The sequence below is a fragment of the Dicentrarchus labrax genome, unplaced genomic scaffold (assembly GCF_905237075.1).
Source record: "Dicentrarchus labrax unplaced genomic scaffold, dlabrax2021, whole genome shotgun sequence".
Taxonomy (NCBI): Eukaryota; Metazoa; Chordata; class Actinopteri; family Moronidae; genus Dicentrarchus; species Dicentrarchus labrax.
In genome coordinates this window covers 15809223-15833954 of record NW_026136718.1, presented here as the reverse complement: position 1 = coordinate 15833954, position 24732 = coordinate 15809223, and the positions used below count along the sequence as shown (strand labels likewise).

At 41.9% G+C, this 24732-nt stretch overlaps 1 protein-coding gene across 1 annotated transcript in view; it reads left to right on the top strand.

The window, feature by feature from the left end:
* Nucleotides 1-24732, top strand: part of insrb (insulin receptor b) — an 82670-nt gene that overhangs the window by 48604 nt on the left and 9334 nt on the right. The window contains exons 3-22 of the mRNA XM_051376639.1: nt 7074-7282; nt 7402-7535; nt 13386-13525; nt 13683-13827; nt 13934-14148; nt 14945-15071; nt 15631-15881; nt 16183-16350; nt 16441-16639; nt 18116-18257; nt 18981-19134; nt 19417-19565; nt 21338-21494; nt 21927-22023; nt 22291-22358; nt 22458-22687; nt 23137-23247; nt 23582-23744; nt 24364-24493; nt 24586-24720. Of these exons, the coding sequence (XP_051232599.1) occupies nt 7074-7282; nt 7402-7535; nt 13386-13525; nt 13683-13827; nt 13934-14148; nt 14945-15071; nt 15631-15881; nt 16183-16350; nt 16441-16639; nt 18116-18257; nt 18981-19134; nt 19417-19565; nt 21338-21494; nt 21927-22023; nt 22291-22358; nt 22458-22687; nt 23137-23247; nt 23582-23744; nt 24364-24493; nt 24586-24720 (3124 nt within the window). The remainder of the gene's footprint in view (nt 1-7073; nt 7283-7401; nt 7536-13385; nt 13526-13682; nt 13828-13933; nt 14149-14944; nt 15072-15630; nt 15882-16182; nt 16351-16440; nt 16640-18115; nt 18258-18980; nt 19135-19416; nt 19566-21337; nt 21495-21926; nt 22024-22290; nt 22359-22457; nt 22688-23136; nt 23248-23581; nt 23745-24363; nt 24494-24585; nt 24721-24732) is intronic.

Genomic DNA, 24732 nt, shown 5'->3' with positions numbered 1-24732 from the left:
CATTTACATCATGTGTTAAGAAATTACCAGTGTGTATGGGAAATAACAAAAAAAGTAATGCTTAAAATGTATTATTGGGTGCACCTACAGCACTGACAGGACAGTGGCAGACTAGAGATCACAGAAGGTTGCTTGTGATCTGATCATCCAAATGTTGCTGACTTGAATCATGAGACAGTAAAGTGTGTAAAGACAGCAAGTTTGGGTTCCCCGAGTGAAAAGAAAGAAAGGTCTCTGCTCCCTCAGCAACTACTTTTGAATTGTCCTTCAGCAAAGCAAGAAAACTCTAGTTAATCTGATCAAGCTTTAACCTTAGCAGCAGCAGTAGAAAGTGGGCATAGTAGGAACCTGTTACATGAGAGTGTGCATGACTCTAGATTATGAAGCAAGACACTGGTGATGCAGAGCATGTATACCCATTCCACCGTGGACACTGCAGGTTTGTTAACAGGGTTACTCCTAACAACCATCCAGGCCCTTATGTAGCACTGTTGGCTTGTTGTGATATTGGTCTATTTTTAATGTAGTCTTGTCATTTTAAGGACTGTTGACGGCAATGAATATAATGATTTCATTTTAGATTGTGTGCATTTCAGAGCCTTGTTACTAACATGAACAGGCCTTCTTCCTTTAATATGGGAAGAGTGACAGAATGCTACTGTTTATGTAAGTGAACAACTAGACGTGTTGAGGCAGGTATGCAGATATGTGGAAGGGGTGTGATTGTGTGCATATGTGTGACAGAGACCGAAAAAACTGTACTGAGTGATATCTCGATGAATTGTAATGTAATTGGTGGCACATTAGACCTGTAAACAGAACAGGAATTAGCTAAATAAGTTAGGTGATAAGGTCATCCCCGACAGACAAAATAAATTATAATTTTGTTGTGTCACTGACTGTGTGGATGAGGGAGGTTTGCTAGCTTGAAGTGAACCAAAGGTAGTGTAACACTAACAAGGAGCAACACTGAATAGAGACTGCTGCATGTACTCTGTGCGTGTGTGTGAGAGAGAGACAAGCCCTGTTCTCTCTCAGCCAATTCTAACCATTAGTAACCCAATTTAGTTGGGTCATTTAACCAATAGGACAGACACACACACACACACACACACACACACACACACACACACACACACACACATACATACTTTGAAACGATGGAAAATCTGTTGTCAGGTTGCTGTGTCTTTTTCCTCCCTGGATGTCGTTAATACTGAAGGTTCTTGTGAAATTGATGCTCTAATTACATCCATCCTGGACTAAGCTCAGCAGAAATAACTTATTTTCAAATTCTGACACAGATGAACTGTTTGACATTGTTACCACCTGCGATACACAATGTGGTCGATAAAGCCACCGTGACCCGGGGATGTGAAACAGAGCAATAAACATCTTGGCCTGGTAAACCACCCAATCTCATTACTGAGTGATGAGTGGGACATGAGTCCCTGCACAAACCGGGTCTGCATAAGACCCTGTGGACGCGCATAAATGTCTTGTCCAAACATTTACATCCAAACACCGTTTTAGATTCAGGCTGCAGTGAGTGAGTCACACACACTGTAAAGAGACATCACATGGTGTCATGGTTGTCATTGTCTTGGTGACAGCTCCGCAGGATTATATAAATAGAGCTGATAGAATGGGAGGAGATGTGGTGATACTCCACTTTCAGTTTGTTATTCTTGACTGTAATCTCTGTATTTACTTTAATTTATTAGTAGTGATACACAGAAGAGCCACTTCTGAGGAAACACTGATTGGCAGCAATTCCCAAGAACTCATTTAAATCTTGTTCCCAGGAAAGCTTTTTTAGAATCACAGGCCAAACTGTCACATTTATGTTGCCATTGAGATGTTGTTAAGCGTGACTGGATATTTAAGACCCGGTGTCTGGTTTGACATAGACACACGGATACACATTCATAAACTCATATACACCTCTCAGGTTCCTGTGTTTGGAAAGTTGCTTACATAATGGCGGCTCTTTATCTGTGTGTCAATAACCCTGGGAGGGAGTGGCTGTTGCAGAGAGGGAAAGGAAGGATATGGCTGTTTACTTCTCTTTTCACCCTTTTTAATGCTGGTTGGAAAACATTTGCACATATTAAGTGCATATAAAATCAAAAAATTACTATCACTGGTAGGGTAGTAAAGGTTTATGGTAATAAGTCACAAAATCATAGTCATTCTCTCCAACTACCAGCTTGCACCGTATTAAACTGACAAAAAATTTTCACATCCATTTTAAAAAAAAAGTAAAAGGTATGATATCAAATATTTATGTACAATAGCAGAGTTAAAGTTAGAGTTAAAATTCTAAAACTATAGAAGACTTTGAATCACATCATCACATTTCGCCCCCTTTTATCCCTTTCCAATTATTCCAACTCCTCATACTCCTTCAGCTGCTCCTTCATACAAAGTTAGGCCCACAGTGCACTTTATCTCCCAGCCATTTATCAAGAAATACTGTTCCGCCTTCAGCTACGCGTGAAGCAATGCAGTTCAGTTGCTGGCTGTCCATCCAGCAGTGCAGCTCAGTGCCCAACCCTCATTTTTGGCCAGAAATCCCACTGCAATTTATTTTGCATTGTCTAGTTTTATTTGGCTCTTGGTGGATTTTAAATAGCTACATATGGCTAATGGTATTTTTGGAGTATGAGGAGGACACCAGACATTACCTGCATCTCTGACTTTGGCCACTAGTCATGGAATGGGTGGGGCTTATGACAATGGGAAGAGGCTTTTTTTCTCTGTACATGAATTTGATACAGAAAGGTAATGAAGGGATTAAACATTAAGCTAATATATCTTTTAACATCCTGTGAGGACTATTAGCTGGATAAAAGTTAAAGTTTTGCATCCACGTGTAAAAAATCTTTATCCCTCTCCGTCTCTTCAGCTTACTTTATTCCCCCTCCACACCCCCTCCTCTGTTACTCTCCTTTTTGGCCATCACGGTGAACACAAACAGACCTTTGCCTTCGCTTAGTGTGTATTTGTGTTTGTGTACTTGTGCGCTTGTATATTGACGCTTCTGATGACAGTATCACTCTCTCCCTCCCGGCAATCGGTGTGTTTTTGTTTACACTCTTTCCCCTCCCCCCATCGCTCTCCTCTCCTCTCTCAGGGTGAATGTCTTACATCAGATCACTCGAAGCATTTATAGCAAAGCTTTTGAAGCTTAGGACTCCCACCGTGGCCAAATATAGTAAACGTGAATCCTGCAGCTGTGTGTGTGTGTGTGTGTGTGTGTGTGTGTGTGTGTGTGTGTGTGTGTGTGTGTGTGTTAGAGGGTAGATGAGTGTGTGTGTGTGTTCTCCTGAGTTAATGGCTCTGGGGTAGAAACGTGTTTGTTATTGTTCCCAGCACTTTGCCTGTAGACAACACTGCCAATTAAAGGGGAGGTTTTATGTGTAAAGAGCAGGAAGTGTTGCCATGTGTGGCTGCACGCTATTGGCTGCCCAGCTTCTCCCATGTTCCTTCCCTGGGGACTGAGCAGGGCTCTTTACTGCCATGGCCAAATGAAAGGTAAACACAACACACCTTTGATCAGAGTTTGCATTTAAAACCCTTACTGGAAGTGTGTGTGTGTGTGTTTGTGTGTGTGTTTGTGTGTTTGTGTGTGTGTGTGTGTGTGTGTGTGTGTGTGTGTGTGTGTGTGTGTGTGTGTGTGTGTGTGTGTGTGTGTGTGTGTGTGTGTAGGGAGGCGGCAAGAAAATTACTGAATGACACAGTGAGGTTTATGTGTGTGTGTGTGTGTGTGTTCAGCTTAATGAGAGATAAGCTCTCCAGGATGCTACTGCCTGCTCCTCCTCCTCCTCCTCCTCCTCTTGTTGTTGAAGCATGAGTGAAATCATCCCTCCATCCATGCCTCTGTCCCTCCATCCCCCCATCCAGCCAGCATGAAAACAAAACAAGGCGTTGTATGAATGAAAGTGGGAGGGGCTGAGTGGCCTAGAAAGGGAGGCAGGCAGATAGAGAGATAGATAGTGGTGCAGGGCAGGGTGAGGCTGTGGCAGATAGGAGGGATAGAGAAGAGGACAGTGGAGTAGGAGGAGGAGGAGGAGGGGATGAATGAATGAGTGAAGCTGACTGGATGCATGTTTGGCATAGCAGCTAGCTTGTGTAGCTCGGCGCTAGCGTGAGCAGAATGTGGAATAATGCTGCTGCAGTAGTGCTGTTCTGCTACTGTAGTTCTCCCTGCTGAGACCTCTGTGCTGGGATCAGATAGAAACAGGAGAGGAAAAGGGTAAATACACCTCAGATCAATAAAGAAAATAACTGAAAGAAAAAATAAAATGCCAGGGTAGAGCATTGATTTATTGCACATTTCTCAAGCTGAGTTACTAGCACTACCTCTCTCTGTTTTGGCCCAGCTTCACTCTTAAGCTCGTTTTAATTCACCCAACGCAGCGGCAGTAGATTCGTCTTCTCTGGCATGCTGGCTACTTGGCTGCGTCTGCCCCCTGTCTGCCCCAGCAAGGCCAGGGTTAACCCTGGGCGTCTCTCCTCCCCGACATGGAAGAGGCCATTGAATGGCTGCCTCCCCCAGTCAGCAAACACATTGGCTGAAGCTGAGGGTGGATCTGGAGCTGGAGCGGTAATCCGACATGGATCCTAGGCTGGATCTGGATCTGGATCTGCTAGCTGTCTCAGCCCTCCCTGCTCTGTTATGTGATGCCGTGGTCACAGCATGTACACACACAGCAGACAGACAGAGGGGGAGGGCTGGGGAAGAGCTATGCATTTTTCTCTCTGGGTCAGAGACGACTGTGTGCAGTAGTGGGTTTACTAGCTCATAGTAAAGAAAATGTAATGGAGCGACCCCTGTATGAACTACCCCAGAAGGTCGGAGATTATGTTTTTTCTACATTAGTCATTCCCCCTCTCCGCGGTTTTGACCCCCTGTCCCTTTCGTCATTGTTCTTTTCTTTAACCTTATTTTCTCACCCCTCCTCTTCCCCTGCCACAACCCAGTCTGTCCTTTCTGCTTTTACTCAGGCAGCACAATGGGCAGCCCTCCCATGCAGAGGGGGTCCTAGCTGTATCCTTGGCAGTGAGAGCTCATATGATGTCCTCACAGAGGTGGCATCCCACAAAGGCTGGCATATAGTGCCCCCCATTGCACTTTTAAGCTAACAGTGTGATGCACTGCTTTAAACATTGTTTCTGCCAGTTTTGTAGCTGCTAAGGAACAATGACAGTGGTCTATTTTTTATTTTTTTGCTTTGTTTAGAGTCGGGATAACTCCAATATCATGGGAGCTGATCAAAATACTCTCTAATGCAGAATCTTCCTTTTCTTGATGCTGTAAATTCTCACCTATAAACCCCAAAGCAGGGGTCAAATAATTTCATAAAATGTTTGTTACTTGACCTAGATCTGTTTCTTGCCCCGCCGCTCTTTGGTTCAGTTAGCACATGATATCAAAGCTGACAGTATAGTGAGAAACATGGTGAGAGACGGTGATTAACACACAGGGTCGTGGACAGGAAACCCAGTCGGAGGTCAGATATGGCCTAGATATTTTGCTGTTTTTCTCTAGTGGATTCCAAAGGAAATTGAAGGACCGAAACACTTATATAAAAAAACAACACAAGAAACGTATGTTGCCTAAAGGTGCGAGTGGCTGATAAATCTATACAGCTTAGACATTTTATCTGCCAGTATTTCACTTGAGACGACTGGTTGATGTTATTTACCTGACAAAGTAGATGCTAGACTAAAATAAACTGCCTCAGTAAACTCTTACGCACCAGTGACGTATGGCGATTTCCTATCCTGTTTGCACCCAGTCTTTATTAGCAGTTGGTAAAAAGGTCAGTGCCTGGTATAAGGTGAGATCTAATGAGTCTCTCTCAGGCAAGGCAATAACAGCTAGTTTATTAGATCATTACAGGGCACAGGTCAAACCTGACTGCTAATCCAATCACAGTTGACACTCAGGCTTTTTCACTAAATGCTGTTTTCCAATAGGTCAAATGAAACTTGACATGAGCCAATGACATATAATGTTCAGCCTATTAGCAATTAAGGTTGTTTCTATGGCGCTGCAGCCCGCCGCTCTTGGCCATCAGACATAAATTGTGGACACTCACTCCCTCATGGATTCTAGGTGGGCAATCAGTGGTTGTCCAATTGCATATTACAGCTGGAGCTTGTCTGATTGTAGTCTTGAATGCTAATTAGTGTTTGTCTATTATGTGCTTTTGTGCAAATTAAGTTTAAATCTCTTAATTAGCTGTGTTAGTGTGTGTGTATCTTTAGTATAACATAACCACAGAATACAATACATAACAATACAGTAACCCAACTTGTTTATACAACATTGTGTTACTTGTAACACTACCTTAGGATAGTTAGGTTCATGCTTTGTTAATCTACAGGGGCTCAGACAAGTGTGTATACCATCACCCAGCGAGGAGATCACTGATAAGTGTGTATATCTTCTTATTTATTGTATTGACATTTGTTTGATCTTTTCCAGGTTTTTCGAGTTTTAGATCATTGAGTCATGATTATGATAGTACATCTTCCTATATTATATTGTAACAAGGAACCACAAGGCCTAGCGGAGAACACCTGTTTATAGTTCATGCAGCCATGTTCATGTGTGTGTACCTACTACTACCAAACATGGATGTGGTTCCCTTGCTGCTCTCAGATCAGAGCAAACCACCACTTGGTGGCCATTTTGACCACAGGATTTTGTTCGCTCCGCCCCTTCTTGTTTTAATGTTTTGTGAGTCGTTAAATGCTAGACGGAGTGACAGAGACAGAGAGAAATATCCCTGCCTACATGCAGCCCCGTGCTGTTTATGTTTGGTATTTTGTTTTTGTTTTGCTTTGCTCTGCAGGGTATTTGTGTGTTTTGGTGAACTTTGGATAAGTCCCACTGCTCTCCCACTCGTCTCCAAATGCCATCTCAACCAGGGCTGGTTATAAACATTGTCTTAATGGTGATACTAGTTGAGGCCTAAATAAAACATGACTGAGTCAACCTGTATCAAACCTGATATTAACCACCTCTGTCCCTTTACTCTTCTTCTTCTCTCTTTCCTCAGTGTGCTTGGACAACTGTAAGCATAGTGCCTGTAGCCTCCAGGGCCAGTGTTGCCATGACCAGTGCCTGGGTGGCTGTTCTGAGCCAGGTAATGCAAGTAGCTGTGTGGCCTGCCGGAACCTCCAACATGGGAATACCTGTATGGAAAAGTGTCCTCCTGGATTCTATGTCTTCAGGGGCTGGCGCTGCGTCAGCTTCAACTTCTGCCAGGTTGGTAATAACTGGAATTCTTAAGGTTAACTCATGTAATATTTTGCACCCATTTAGACATAGGAAACCCATTGCAAACATTTATCTCTCAAATGTGTTGTCCTTGTTTTTAAATCCAGGAGCTCCACAACCAGTGTAAGCAGAGTAAGAAGTTAAACCAGGACCGAGAGTCGGGCTGCTACGAATATGTCATCCACAACGGGGCCTGTATTCCAGAGTGTCCCTCTGGATACACCACTATCAACTCCACTACGTACGTCTGGCTCACACACACAGACACACACACACACACACACACACACACACACACACTCGTGCCACCATAAACACTGCCGTGTTATTGATGGTGGCCATCATTACGTGATCAGAGATGTGATTGTCACCCACAACAAATCATGCCCCTGTGACTGCAGCAGAACAAGTGGATTGTGGTCACTAAACACACTCATTTGCACACAAGAGATGTTGGTGTTTGGAAGTTGATCAAACATAAAGGCAGAAGTCTTTTTTCCACTATGGAAAGTCTCCTCTCCTCTGTGGAGGAGGCGCTGGGCTGCTGAGGACAAATTACTATGAGACATTGTAGAGGTGCAAAGAAAAAGGCAAAACATCACCTGCTTCTGTGTTTTCCGTCGTTGTCAAACATAAGCAGTCCTGTTTAGCTGTGACAGACATTACATCTCAACCCTCAGTTTATAAAAACTCAAACAGTATTCTCATTTTAGTTGAAACTTAGTTTTATGCATCACAAAATAAGCAGCATACTATATGCATAAACAAAAGCTGATAACTCTGTCCTTTAATATTGGTATGATAAGTTACTCAGCAGCACCAAATACAAAGTGGCCATATGGGTATGAGACTACATAATTTCATATGTGAATAAGTCCTCTAATCTGATTTGCCGTAAATGAGTGCCTGGTGTTTTCACAGCCTCCATCACATTCTGTTCTCAGTGATTACACAGCTGCATCAAGTCAAAGCCTGACCAAACTGACATAAAAGAACAAATAATTGTCCACAGCAGTTTTCATATGCAGATTAAAATGCATAAACCTAATTTACGTAAAATGGGTCTGGTGTTGCATACAAAAAACACATTTTGTCAGCATTGGAGCAACATTTCTAATCATGCTAAAGCGTTTAGTAGAAACAGCATACAAGGGTGCACTAGAGTGAAATAATGCACCCTTTATAGCCAATTATTTTCCTATTGAAAGGATTATTCAGTAGGCTCAACTTTATACTCTGTCTGGGACCTATTTACTTAGTCTGGTTGAGTGGTTCACATGATGTTATTTCATGTGAAATAAAAGCAAATTAGAAATAAGAATTGTTGATTGATAGTGAGGATTTGGTGGATGTCTTTAAACCCAGTTAGGATAACAAACATGTACACTGACAGAGACACAGGCATTTATGGCTGCATGAAGAAGGCTTTAGGTATATAGGTCCTCTGTAGTAGCAGTATAGCTCAGTGTTTAAGCTAGGTGGTGTCACACAGGTGAAAGATCAAAGGTTCAAATTCCTGCAAAGACATTTGTCCTTAAGCACACTGAACTTCTTATCTTATTGCAAATTACCCCGAATAGAAGAGTCAGCCATGAGCCTTGAAAAAAAAAAGTGACCTCAAAAAACTGTCTGGACCTCACCTGGTCCTGTTTATCGCACAGCTTTGTCTGTGTGTGCAACAAGCGAGGGCATGACCTTATTTAGCATTCTTACTTGTAGTAAACGGGAGTAGAGGAACATCACTGGATTCCTCATTTAGCGTCAGTTGCTGTTGCTAAAGGAAGAGGACACGTATTTGTTTTGAGGCCAAGTATGTGTTTTGAAACCGCTCCTGTTTGCCTGCTTTCAAAACTCATACGTAGGTTTTTGGGCAATCGGGAAAAAAATATTTTCCAGTAGAAAGGTGATGGATATAATACTCTTGTTGTCTGTTTGTGGCTGGGCGAATCTGACAAAACAGCTATCAAGGGAGCTGCCAGTTAAGTTAAAAACAATATCAAATGCCAAGTCACATTCCAAGTAGTCGTCTTGTATATTTAAGCTAAAACAAAAGTCTTTACTTAAGTGTGGGACCACTTTTTGCTGGTGTAACGACAGATAAAGTTATAGAAGAAGAGAAGGAATAAAGACAGTGAGTGAAAAAGAAGCACAGAGAGGTGTATTTCTCTGAGTTTGTTCTAATAAGAGCAGGTTGTGTGCTGGAGATGTCTACGTCGCTTGAAGCCGCAGGTGGCTGGATGATTGATGGTGTTTGTGTGTTTCTGGTATACCTGCATACGTGCATGTGCATGTTTTTTTGTATACATGTGTATGTGCTTGCGCGTACATGCGTTTGAGTGCTCCTGTGTGCAGAACGTGTTTGTGACTACATTAGCTCGTTCCCAGTAAAGTGTTTGGTCAGGTTACTTTTTCCAGGTGCAGGCTGAGGGAAATGTCCACTGCGTCCAGATAAAGAGAGGTGTATATGTATATATAGATATGTTTATTAGGTAAATAACACACACTCACATGCACAGAGCTTTAGCACACCCAGTGGAAATGGTAAGGACATTTCACCCAACATGACTTTCTCCAAATGTGTCTTGTATGTGTGTTAGAGAGCGATTGACTTTCCCTTGCATGCTTCCAGCCTCCAGGGATTATCAGGTGCTTAGACCGAAAAGAACATTGCTTTAAGTCTCAGTCATACACCCTGAGGCATAAGGCAGAATGGCATCTTTTGTGTGTGTGTGTGTGTGTGTGTGTGTGTGTGTGTGTGTGTGTGTGTGTGTTTCTTATGCACGTGCTTGCATATAGATGTACGTGTGCACACATCATGTGATAAACCAGACTTTACTTTTCATTGGGATTCTGTTGCAGTTGCAACATCAGGGTCCTCAGTGTGTCTGTTTTGCTGCTATGGTTTAGTTATAGCAAGAACAAGCGTCATCACAGTGGCTTAGCCTGGCAGAAGCTACACCCAGACAGACACACACACACACACACACACACACACACACACACACACACACACACGCCCAGACAGTCAGGCAGACAGCACACATTGTGCATATTCGTACACACACACACCAATGAGGATTGACAAGGGGAGTAGGGATGTTCCAGAGCAGGGGAAAAGGAGGCCCAAGGGTTTGCATCATGGTTTTCTGTGACGCCAATAAAATCCTACCTCCCTTTGGCATCCTTCTATAGTATTATACAGATTTCAGTATCTATAATGTTAGTCTGGATATTTAGTATATAAAGTATACAATGATTAAAACATTTTAAAGAAGCACGAAGGAGAAACTACAGTGGCCACGAAACAAAATGCGAACGCCCCTATTTAGAGCCAGTGTTTGGTTTGTCCCTTTTGGGATACTGTAGAAACATGACAGCTCAACGTGGCGGACTCCATTGAAAGCAACCTGTGGATAAAAGATAAAAACATCTCATTCTAATGTAACAAAAACATACTGATTCTTATATTCAGGTGATTATACAGTAATGAAAACATACCTATGAATATATTCCATTTCTGCCAATAGACCCTCCTATACACTGGACCTGTAAGAAATCAGATGTCACAATAACATAAAAACTGTCTTATTATTCTGACAAAGGAACAGTCAGGTGAACAGCCTTACATATTTTTGAACCATTTCATGATAAAAAACATGTTTTTACACATGCTTATACATAAGCAGGTACGCTGTATCCTCTATAGACAGGTAGCTGTGCTCTCTTGCCGTCACTAACATTCACTGAGAAGGGCTTTCTCATCTTTCCTGGATGCTGTAACAGCACAGTAGTACGGCAGTATGTGTGCGTGTTTGTGTGTGAGTGCACTTGGTCTGGTTGCGCCAGGACTCGGCCCAAAACCAAACCCGAGCGTCAGCTGCGGCTTCTGTTCTAGATGGTTCTAGCAGACCCTGGAGCCCAAGTCACGGAGTTCAGCCGGACAGATAAACACTGTCCCTTTAAGAGCTGCCGTTGAACCAAGCCTGTCTGCCTGTGTGTCTGTGTTTTTCAGTACAACGGCCCAAAACATTCTGTCTTTCTACACTGCAACTAGAGCATTACTTTTGAGAAGCTGAATATATGATTTTCCATGTGGGAGCAAGACAGACACAAAATATCCTCGAGATTTTCTTCTCGCTGTTGTTATGGAGAGATCATTACAGTGTGTTTCCACTCACTCAGAAGTCATAGAGGGGAAACAATGATATGGCCTCAGATTGATGTAATTTATTAAGAGCTTGATAAGATGGAAACTAGGATAGGCCAGGTGTGTATGGGGTCATTTAGCTCTCTCAGGATGCGCAGGAAAAGCCAGGCAAGGACCCAAACAGCTCCCCCGGGACTCAGTGTTTCATGTAGTGAACGGTACCTATAGCACAGCCTGGCTGCTTGGGGGGAAAAGAAGGGGCATAGTTCGGGTAAAACTGTGTGTGAGTGTGTGAGTGTGTGTGTGTTTCCTGGAGAGGGGGGATTATAATAAGAGTTGCATAAACATAGAATTAAATCAGGTTGAGCTTACAAATGGCAGTTCATGCAGAGCTTGCATGGTCCTCGCAGTGAACAACAGCATCCTTTGTTAGCTGTTCCCCAGGCACAGGCACTGCTTTAAAAAGTGGTGTTGGGAGCGATATGTTGAGGGTTGAGGTAGCCGACCAAAAAAAAAAAAGTTCATGTCTTAGGCAGACCTTTGTGGTTAGGGATGTCAAGGCTGGAAGTGGAATTAAAGAGAGGGATTATTTTCTTTTGAGAGGGCTTCAAAAAAATTTGTGAATGAAGTGTCGGGTCCCTTTTCTCTGTGTGTCGTGTACCCGGTTGCTCGCTAGACAAGGCCTTCCTTTTGTGAATGAGTTTCCTGAAAGGCAGCACTATCAAGGCCTCATTGCTCAGTGTGTATGTGATTACGTGCCCAAGCACAGGTTTGCTGGGAGAGGACGCCACTCATAGAGCTGAGAGAGAGGGAGAGAAACAGAGGAATGTCTGTTGGCAACTGCAGCTGGTGTTTCAGTCATGTTGTTTTTGTTGTCTGTTATTGTGCTCTGTGTTTGTGCATTAATTTGTGTGTTTGTGTGTTATATGTGCAACAGAAGTAATTGAAGCAAAGGATGAGAAAGCTCTCTCCTCCATCCCCCAGTGCTAATAAAAATGAAGGAGGCTCAGATGTGGATGAGAGATTGTCTCATCTAATTCCACTCCTAAAAGCCTATAGATTCATTATGGGACATATCAAATTAATTGAGAGAATTATACAAATTCACCTCTGAATACATCAGCTGTGTGATCAGTCTGTTTTATTTTCTCTTATTTGAGCTTATCAGTTTAAGAAACCTTTCCACTCACTATTGTTCATATTTAAGCAGCTTTGTCACTTTAAAGTTAGTTGTTTTAGCACAAATTTCATAAATCTAGCTACCACTTTGCTTATTAGTTTTTAATAAGGATATGTATTATATTAAGAAGGCAGAGAATAGAAAGATAAGTAAAGTAAAAACAAGAATGAGCATAACACAAACTTGAATATAAAGCCAGACAGCTGCCTGCATATAAAGATCAGAATAGAGTTTAGAGACTAGAGGAAATGTATATCAGTTACATTCAACTGAACAGATTCCGCCTTGTTGTTTGAAAATGCATTGTCATCCCCGGTCCCAACCCACACCACACCAGTATGTCACTGAGCATTCCTGCCTCATACCATTCAGTCCTGCATCATTCCATTTCTGATATCCACACACAGAAACATTCATGGTATTTGTTTATTCTCCTCTCTCTTGTTGTTTGCCTTCACTTATGGCATTGCTCTGCAATATTAACGTCACACTAAGTGTGGCATGTTAGAAATGATTGTTGATAGCTCTTGTTGTTTCATAGCTTTGGAATGTGTCTACCACAATAATGCCATCTTGATTAGATACATGTAATGTCCTCACTCGTCTGTATTGATGGCAAACCCCTATCAGCCTGTAGTTACTGAATTAAACAACACATTGATGTACACATGATGTTGTTTTGTTCAAGACACACACCCTCAGTCATTAGGATGTTGATGTTGTGTTGATGGTCCTAATCTGTGTGCATGTTTCTCTCTGTGTAGGTTGACCTGTTTGCCATGTGCAGGCCTTTGTCCTAAACTGTGCGTGGGAAATAAGACGATTGACTCTGTAACTTCAGCGCAGGCTTTGAGAGGCTGCACTGTTCTCCACGGCAACATGATCATCAAGATTCGAGGAGGGAGTGAGTACTACTACACCTCACCTCCTGCTGGGCTTCCTGTGGAGGCTCTGGTTCTCACACTATGTCTGTCTCCTCCTCCCTTCATTGCTCAGTCTGTGTGTGTCTCTCTGACTTCTAGCCATACAGTGTGTTAAACTGTGTGACCATTTCCTTACAGATAACATTGCAGCTGAGTTGGAGGCTAGTTTGGGCCAGATTGAGGAGATCACAGGCTACCTGACTGTTCGCAGAGCCTACGCCCTGGTCTCCCTCTCTTTCCTCCGCAAACTACGTGTCATTAGGGGGGAGCATCTTGAGGGAGAGTAAGTCTTCTCCTCTTTCCACTCCTCTCCTCTCCAGGTTTATCAATTTAACTTATTTAATTTGTGTCCTACATTTAAATTTCTGTCTCTCTTCTGTCTCTTTTAGTATCTATGCTTTCTACGCACTGGACAACCAGAACCTGCGTGAGCTGTGGGATTGGTCCAAGCACAATCTCACCATCCAACGTGGTCGTACGTTCTTCCACTACAACTCCAAACTCTGCATGTCTGAAATCAGAAAAATGGAAGAGGTAACGGGAACCAAGGAGCGCAACCAAAAGAATGACATCGCTGTACGCACCAACGGGGACCAAGCCTCTTGTAAGAAAGCCAGAATGTCCGACATGAGATTGTGAAATCGATACTCACCTTTCTGATTACATTTATTTATTGTATAAATAAATTGTTCTAAATCAGCTCTTGATATGTTTGTGCTTTCAGTACAATAATTCCAGTACCGTACATTTTGTTCCGTTACTTTTGATTTTGTTTTTACTACTTTAACATTTCCTTTTTTAACTCTTAAGGTATGAGAGTTCATGCATCATTTATCATCTACTTGCTGAATGTATTGTAGTGCACTGCTATGTATGGCAACGCACTGCTAATGCACACTGCTGTCAGTAAATGAACAGCAGAGAAGCTTGAACAAATAATAGCAGCCAAGTGTTGAATGAAATAAAATACTATATATAAATTGAGAGCAAGCTTTCCTTCAGGAACAATATACACAGTATTACAGGAATATATATATATATAAAACCATAAGCCTGTAGAAACATGGGAAAGAGGTTTTAAATGCAGCAATAGATTATTAATGCAGAATTTAAGCCGTCAAACATATCAACATCGTTTACTCATTTTAATATAGGCCATCTTCAGGCTAAACACATTATGCAGCTACATTTTATTTAGAAAAATATAAATATCTGGACTTAATATTGGCAGACACTCAACAGTAAAGGACTCAAAACTCATCAGGACTTCCTTACTATATGGAATGCTGATGATTTGAAGTTTACCATTATGGTGTGTTTGTTTCCGTGGAGTGTTTTGCACTGTTCATTTCCTCTTTTACCAAACCCATGTGCTGAACATCTTCTGTTTCATCCCTTAGGTGAGACCAAGCTGCTGAAATTCACAGTGATCAAGACCACATCAACTATGATAATGCTGAAGTGGGAGCCCTTCTGGCCTTTAGACTTCAGAGACCTGCTGGGCTTTATGGTTCTCTACAAAGAGGCGTAAGTATCTACAAGAAACCATGTGATTTTTCGTACCATGGCACAAAACATACCAAAGTTAATTACAAAATAAAATTACAGCAGTTAGTCAAAATGAGCAGCCTTGCTTGATCTCATTGCTGCCTTTGATGCTGTCGATCATAATATTTTAATCAAGAGACAACCAGATTTAGTTGGTCTAACAGGTCCTGCTCTTAGCTGGTTTCCCCCCTATTTCAATGATAGGGCATCCTGTGTTTCTCAGTAGCTTTGAATCTACTGAAACTAAGATTTTCTCAGGGGGTATCAGGCATTTAAATCGATACATATGTTGTCATTTATATGCCGATGACATGCAGCTGTTGTTTGCTATTTCTACTGTTGGTTTGGCTCTCCAGTATATTTTATTTAATATAATCTTATGTCAGTTGTTGTTGTGTGCCCTTTGATGTAAATATATAAATAACAGTTGCCTTGCATTGTCTTAACTTGCTCATTAAGCTCCAATGATACTTCTCACAGTTAATTTGCACCTGTTGATTCGTGTTTTTCCTGATCTCCTCCTTTCCATCTGCTCCAGGCCATATAAGAATGTGACAGAGTTTGATGGGCAGGACGCCTGTGGCTCTAACAGCTGGGCGATTGCCGATGTTGATCCTCCATCTCGTTCCACGGACAGCAAGAAGGCGGATGATCCGGGGCACCTGATCCGACCGTTGAAGCCATGGACCCAGTACGCCATTATGGTCAAAACCCAACTGTCTGCATCTGACGAGCACCAGGTTCATGGAGCCAAGAGCGAGATCATCTACATCCGCACCAATGCCACCAGTGAGTTACTCTCCTAAAAAGAATACCCACATATAAGGAAAATATGTTTTTAGAGACTTCGCTTGTCCAGGACGTTGGATATTTCATGGAGACTGCTTAACTGATTAGAGAATATATTGACTTTACACTTGGATGATGAAAAAATCGCAATTGTTGGACTCTCTTGCCTTAAAAGTACTCTTAATATTTTTCCTGTAGACAAAGGCTTGATGATGAAGGACAGGGAACTGGTGGCTTTAAGGTCGTACATTACCAGTGCAGTTCTGACTATTCTCTCAATGTCCTCCTCCATCCCCCACAGAGCCCTCTGTGCCTCTGGATCCCATCTCCTCCTCCAACTCTTCCTCTCAGATCATCCTGAAGTGGAAGCCTCCCACCAGCCCCAATGGCAACATCACACACTACCGCGTCATCTGTCGTAAGCAGGCTGAGGACAGCGACCTCTACAAGTTCGACTACTGCCTACAAGGTTAGTATCCACAGGTTGCCCCATTTGAGTTCGCCCACGGGACTGTTTGCAAACACATGAGCTGGCCTCACCCCTGTTTCACCTGCCCAGGAATGAAGCTGCCGTCACGTACCCCGACCCACCTGGACAGCGACGATGAGCAGAAGTGGAACCACACAGATGAGCCCACCTCGGGGGGAAGGTGCTGCGCCTGCCCCAAGACAGACAGCGAGCTGAAGAAGGAGCAGGAGGAGATAGAATACCGCAAGACCTTCGAGAACTATCTTCACAATGAAGTGTTTGAGAGCAGGTACACATCCCAGATTGTAATTAAATGTTACAGCTCATGACCAACACATCTGGACACAATTTCCAAACTGGGTTGAGTAATGGTAATGTTTGAGATCAACAGTAATACATTTTAATTTGTCTTTTGCTTTCAGTCATTTTATAATTGTAGTTGTGGCATTTTCACTGAGATCATTTTAAACACTCTGGTGGTCCCTAAACGTTTTTAGACAATATACAAGTTTGTGTTTTTGTCAGGTTGCAGCTTTCGCTCGCTTGTTCTGACATATGAGTCAGTTAGACTAGCACCAAGAGGAGCTTCTTGCTTTGTAGGTTGTTGTTTGTGGCAGTGCACCAACAACATTGGAGCCCCTCTATCCAGCCAGACCAGATCACTCCTATTTTGTCCCAGCCACCATTATGTGTGTCTCAAATCGGCTCCGTGCCAACTCTGTCCCGTGTGTGTGTGTGTGTGTGTGTGTGTGTGTGTGTGTGTGTGTGTGTGTGTGTGTGTGTGTGTGTGTGTGTGTGTGTGTGTGTGTGTGTGTGTGTGTGTGTGTGTGTGTGTGGTTTATATAGACCCTTGTTTTTGTACTGGGCACTACAGTGGGGGGCTTAGGGTGGGAGGTGCTGATTGTCTGGGCCCCGGTGCCCCTACCCTCTCCCCTGACACACACAGACAAACACCCACAGTCTCCGCTTCCCTAGGGGAGTGATTACTGTGCCCATTATCATTCATGCCAGTCAGGGGTGCAGTCATGCAGACTGCCATGCGGACTCACACAAACAGTCTCACACACCTCAGCTGCATTTTGAACTCATGCTGTTGAATCGGCCAAGGTCAGTTCCTTACACCGTAGTACACAAAGACCTCCTCGTGCCCTCTTTTTCCATCACGCAAAGGGACGCAGGAAGCTTTGTAGTTTTGTCCGACCTAACCAAGTATATTTACTCAGTCCTACACTTACCTGCACAGTGAAGGAGAGGCTTCACTGCACCAGCTTGGGGTAAAGGACACTGTTCAAGGGCACTTAATGGTAGATAGTTTTCTAATTCATAGACAGTGATTCTACCTGTGCTTATGCATAGGTACTTCTAGGTTTTCTGTGTTTTAATTGGTTTAAGTTCATGTTCTTTATGGTGGGCTTACACTCACAGAGTAATACTTGCTCATTGGAACCACCCAGTGGTTAGGGTTGGTAGCTCAGCCAGCAGGGTAGTATTTGTGGATAAATGTCATGCAGTCTTACTTGCTACACGCTGTAAAGGTTAGTGTGAGCAGAGGTCCTCACTGGCTTTCTCCACACTACTGCTCCCTCTGCCATCTGCCAGCATCTAATTCAAATGAGAGGCTTCTGACTTTTGTGTTGGTCATTTATTTGATTGATCATTCATGTTAGAGGACTACATGCAGAGTATAAATAACTTCCTCCAAATTTTCAGTGGCATTTTACCCTAACTTTTGCTAACTGCTTTACCCATTGTTCTGTCTCTCCAGACCATCCCGTCGGCGACGCTCAGTGGGAGTTGCCAACGCCACCCAAACTCTTAATTTCCTCCTCCCCACAGCCCCCGGTCTGCCATTTGGCTCCACCACAGCCACTCCTAAAGATGAGGATGAAGACGAGGAGGGATCTAAGGTCTTAAACACTATATTTTGTATATCATACCGGTTATATTTTGTGTGTCATTCTCTCTGTAACCTATGTGCTGATTAATTGCTATTCCCCATCCTTGATTTCCAGTTATAGGAAGCACATGTAAAATAAGAAAATGAATACTGAATTACTCAAAATTAGAAGAGAAAATGAAAACTGTCCTCAGTAAAAGAAGTTATTTATTTTAACTTAAGCTTTATCCATGTTATTTAATGCAATTAGTATGTTAGCCACTAATTTACACACTGTGTCTTTTAAAGCATGTGCCATATTTTCTGTTTGTTTGAAATCGTCTCTACCAGGAAAAGCATATTCCTGTTCAGTTTAGCCTCAGAATGGCAAAGGATGATACTATAATATGAAATATTGGTAATGTTGTGCTTAAAGCAGCAAACATACATTTTGTGTTGATTATGGAGGCCCCTGTGGACAAAAGTGGTCGTGTTCCCATTGTCTCATTTCCATTATTTCAAGAAGATTTTCACTGAATCCAACCCTGTGGCAGGCATTGAGAAGAACTATATAGAAATAGCCAATCTTCTCGCTGATGGTCTCGTGTGCTTATGTAGGTCATATAGAGGAATCAGTATTAAAGTGAATCTGTTACATAACCTGTTAAAAACTCCTCATAGTAAGTTTAAGGAAGCATAATTTAACTATGAATCACTGACGTGAGTAATTAAATCTCTTGTCTTATCTGCTCAGGTGGAGCTGAAGGTGTTCTCAAAAGAGTCAACAGTCATCTCCAACCTGCACCACTTTACCAGTTATAAGATAGAGATCATAGCCTGCAACCATCTGACTGACCTCAAACGCTGCAGCATGGCTACTTATGTCAGTGCTCGAACTATGCCAGAGGGTAAGAACAAATACAAATCTGTCACTTATAGACACGCTGTTTTCTTCTGTACACTTAGAGTAGCTAAAATGAATGCAGTCTTAGAAATATATTATCATATAAATATATATATGCTTTTGAAAGACACAAATACAAACTGACACATAATAATGCATGCATCAAATATCAAACACCAGACTGTTTCTGGAGGCAGATGGAGACATCAGTTGCCAACTAAGAACAACGTGGAAACGCAACGCTGCACATGTGTTAAGTGTTTCCCTTTATGTCTCGTACCCACAGAGAAAGCAGACCTCATCCCAGGCCGTGTGACCCATGAAATAGTGACAGCCGAGGCTCCCTATGTGTTGATTAAATGGAATGCGCCTCACTCCCCTAATGGCCTCATCATCCTATATGAGGTGTTCTACAAGAAGGTTGGAGACACAGAGGTCAGTATCATAGCCAAACTTCTGGAGAGTGAGGATACAGGAAAAAACCAGGGGAAGGAAGGGGGTCATGATTCCTTTTTTTGTCCTAAACTGGACAGACTGGTGGGAGAGAGAGAGCAGGCAGAAATGATTTTGATCCTGTAGGAACGAGAAACACAGGGTTTAAAGGGCAGACAGGTACACAAGAAAACATGGATGAAGGTAAGAAGAAATGCAGAGAGAACAAGGAGTGATCTGGGTAGACTCTGGGGAGTGAATGCAGGCAGGAAAGGAAAGGTTTGCTGTATACACTCAAATTCTGTCTTTTCCTTATATGGAGAGAGGAACAAAGGAAATATTTGTTTACAAACTCCCAGTGCTACCACTGTGTGTTGACGTTTCCTGCCGCGTGTGTTTGCATATTATTATTCCTTTGCTTTTCTGTCTGTGACTCTGTGACTGTTCAAGTTTGTGTGTGTGTGTGTTTGTGTGTGTGTTGTTGTTTACTTGCTGTAAAAAAGTGTGAATTCATCACTCATTGCTATTCATTGCTGCACTGCCTGACCCAAGGAGCCAGTAGCAGCTCTGTTACCATAGTGACAGAGGCAGGAAGGAAGACTAGAATGCAGTGGCAGGGATGGACTGGCATCTCAGACGACAACTCCAGTGCACTGCTGTGAAAACACACCACTCACTAACACACCCTGCAGCTGAAACAAACTGGGTTTATTTAAAATGATGCTCAGAGAATGTCAGGGTCTAATTCATTATTTGGTTTATTGCACAGTGGCAGCATATGGCAAGACTGAACACTTGTTTTTGTTTCAGACCTCTGAATGACTGAATTAGCCTGCATGCTATCAGTTGTGAATATTCTAACAGAGCTTTGTTTTCATCTTTGATATCTGCCACCTAAAATATATGTACACTCAAAAACAGTTTCAGCATTAAAAAACATTGTCCTTGTTAATTTAATGCATTATTTATAATCCCAGCAGTCTAAAAGTATTTATTTGTTTTGAATATTTTTTGATTAAATTAAGTCAGTGGTGGAGGAGGAGCAATATTAAAATCCTTATTGGAGTCAAGCTTGGATTAATAGTTTATATTTATGTAGCATCCTAAGGTAGGCATGTAGGGATATCACCCAGCATGCATCAGGGCAGCAGACACGTGTGGCATCAATCTCATTTTATGTGTGTTCCTGCATTTTTACAGGCGTTACATTGTGTTCCACAATATTTCCACTTTTTACACACTCCCATTGTTGTTATACTGTTTATAATTAAGAGTAAATCCAGTATGACAATGCACAACTGGTGACATGTTTCCCAATGTGAGTTCTACACATATACATATACATATATATATTTTTATATATATATATATAAAAATATATATATGTATATATAAATATATATTAAAAAAAAATATATATATATAAATATATATTAAAAATAAATATATATATATACATATATATATATATAAATATATATATACATATACATATATATATATAATATATATATGTAGTCAGGAGTCAAATCAGTGTGTTTTCAGTGTGCCTTCTCAGTGCAATTTTGGGTGTTTATATATATAAATAATTTCCAAACCTCAGCTTGGAACGCATCTGTGGGTTCTTCATACTTTAAAGGTCACAGAGTTGTAGTAGAAGTCTCCTTTGTAGAAAATAGTTTGTGATTTGGGTTAAACAGAGAATAATTTCTGCTCCCAAAAATAAGCATTTAGATTATTTCTCCTGATCTCTCATGTTTGATTTTTTTTTTCAGGTTCACACAGTTTGTGTGTCACGGCCGGCTTACCTTAAATCAGGAGGCACGAAGCTTTCGCCCGGACAACCTGGAAACTACAGCGTGAGGGTCCGGGCCACCTCATTGGCAGGAAATGGCTCCTTTACAGAAACCACTTACTTCTTCATGCCCAACCGTAAGGCTCGAGGCTATATGTCTGACTTTACTGAACTCACATGTCATAACAGTCTTTCATTATTCACGTGCATATGGAAGTTCTTAAACTGCTTATATGTTGTTGCCATTGAGTCTATGCATGTTAGAGCAGGTGAGGTCCTATAAGCCATTCACTTAAAAACTGTAAATTTTTTGTTTTTTTGGTTAAAATTTAATTTCTTGACATTTCTTCCATTTTTAATGTTATTGGACAGAAAGGTGGAAAATATGCTGAATTCTTCTCTGTTCAGAATATATATAAATAATATTTATAATATATTATATTCATATAATCGATCGACCAACTATATATATATAGTATAGTAGTTATTTCATCTCTGATATTATTGTTTTAAACATTATTATTCTTTACTCCAAGTGAACTGACCATTGACTTCTGTGTTTATTACAGCGGATCCAGGTTTAATTTGGATTGTGATCGGTCCAGTCATCTGCTTCATTCTGCTGCTGTTCGTGGGAGGCGGAGTCTTTGTGATCTTGAAGAAGAGGTAAGAAGGATATTAGATCCGCCCTGCTGGACACATAAACCGAGTGGATTACACCAAATGACATCAAAGACTGAGTGGTGCTTATTCTGTTTAGAAACGTAGATTGGGGTTTTTGAAGTAGAAGGTGTTCAGTTTGAAGCTATCAGGAGTATGTGACAGGACAAATAAACAAGACAGATTCTGCAAGAAGGTCTGGACATACTGGAGAAAGTCCACATCTTATTCCAGTTTTCAGCTTCTCAGATGCTTTCTGTGGTTGTATTACAGGCAAACAGAAGGCCCGACCGGACCACTTATTGCCTCCTCAAACCCAGAGTACCTCAGCGCCAACGATGGTAAGAACAGCGTCATAACAAAACTGCTTTAATAAATAAATTGTGCTGTGATCATTTGTGAGTGGTTCACTTCATCAAAATGGTGTCTGTTTTATGTAGTGTATGTTCCAGACGAGTGGGAGGTGCCCCGGGACAAGATCACGGTGCTCCGAGAGCTTGGTCAGGGCTCCTTCGGCATGGTGTATGAGGGAATCGCCAAGGACATCGTCAAAGGAGACCCGGACACACGCGTAGCCGTCAAGACCGTCAACGAATCAGCCAGCCTGCGCGAGAGGATTGAGTTCCTCAACGAAGCCTCCGTCATGAAGGCTTTCAGCTGTCACCACGTGGTACGGCACCACAAAATACTGTTTCCTCTCACAGCTTCATTACTGACTAACAGGGATACTGGAGCAGCTATCCACACACGTGTGGATTACAGTATATTACAGCTTTCCATAATTTTGTCGAAAACCAGCATGAACATGTATGACTCATCGAATCATGACTTGCTTGTTGTGTTGACGCTGCCATATTGACACACAGTTTGACTCCAAAAACAAAGCCCTGCTTAATTGTAAGCAGTTGTGCCTAAGATTGCTATTTTCTTAAACAGGATACTAAGCACACCAATTAAACTGCCATATGTTGGGCTGTCATGTTGTCATATATATATATATATATATATATATGTATAAGGACAAGTATTTCTAAGTTTTTGTAGTCACTAACTGTGAGTTTATACATTGTTTTTATCACCTGTGCACCAACTGTGTTTTCTTTATTTTTCTCTGTGTAGGTCCGTTTGTTAGGTGTGGTGTCCAAAGGTCAGCCCACTCTGGTAGTGATGGAACTGATGACCCACGGTGATCTAAAGAGCTACCTGCGTGGTCTCAGGCCAGACTCTGAGGTATGTGTCTTCATTTAAAAAGAAATTTAAGATAAGATAAGATAAGATATTCCTTTATTTATCCCCCTTAGGAGAAATTCAGGTTAACACAGCAGTAATAGGGCAAAGTAGTGCAAAAGCAGAGAACAAAGAATATCACAATAAAAATATTACTAATATTATTAATATTAGAAGATATAAAACTATAAATTAAAGTATATACACTATGAATACATAAGTATTCAATAGTGAACTTCAATACAGAAGTTGAGCTAAAGTACGCTTAGTTGTGATATTTCTACACATCACTGACTGACCTTATAAACTTTTTTTTTGTGTGTCTGTGTTTGTGTAGAACAACCCAACAGGCCGTTCACCACCTACGCTGAAGGAGATGATCCAGATGGCTGCAGAAATTGCAGACGGCATGGCCTACCTCAATGCCAAGAAGTTTGTCCACAGAGACCTGGCAGCCAGGAACTGCATGGTGGCAGAGGACTACACTGTTAAGATTGGAGGTACTGAATCTTGTTTTGTTTTTCCTTGTTGTTCAGATTTCAATTCAATTCCAGTAAGTGTGAACCTATCGGTTTGTGGTGTACCGTTTTAAAGCCTCAAGTTTGGCATTGTGGCTGTTGCCATGATGGACTTTCAGAGCCAGCAGCGGTGACGTACTACATGTTGAATTGCACTCAGTTTTGACTCGTCCGGAGCAGGAAACAATGACTGCTCTACTGGTCACACACGTTCACGTATTATAGCTAAACAGTATTAACAGTATTAGTACTAAAATATGTTTCTGAAAAGATTAAGCTAGAAAAAGTAAATAGAGTAACAGAATCTTGATTCATATTTGATCAGCACTGCCTAGTTTGACCATTTTGTGTGTTGCGCTGGACGGATTCACTGAGAATGACTTGTCAATCACAAGGTAGCCCCTATTTTACTATAAATGGGACCATAATTTACTAAATGAACATCATGCTGTATGGAAGATATAATCATTAGGAAACTGTTTACTGAGCTAATAAATAAAGTGGGAAGCAGGGTCAATGGAGATATGTTTCACTGTGTGCTTACAGTTAAAGTATACTTAGCTTTCTCTCTCTCTCCCTCTCCCTCTCTCTCTCTTTCTAGACTTTGGTATGACCAGAGACATCTACGAGACTGACTACTACCGTAAAGGAGGGAAGGGCCTGCTTCCTGTCAGGTGGATGGCTCCAGAGTCTCTGAAGGACGGAGTCTTCACTGCCCACTCCGACTGCTGGTATGTCGCACCTCGGCAGTTGTGGCGCAGCCTTTGCTATCCTGATTACATTACTGGTGCATTTGGTCACGTGTTTGTATGTGTGTCTGCAGGTCGTTTGGCGTTGTGCTGTGGGAGATCAGCACGCTAGCAGAGCAGCCTTACCAGGGTTTATCCAACGAACAGGTTCTAAAGTTTGTCATGGACGGAGGATACCTGGACCGGCCAGACAACTGCCCGGAGAGGATGTAAGTAAACAC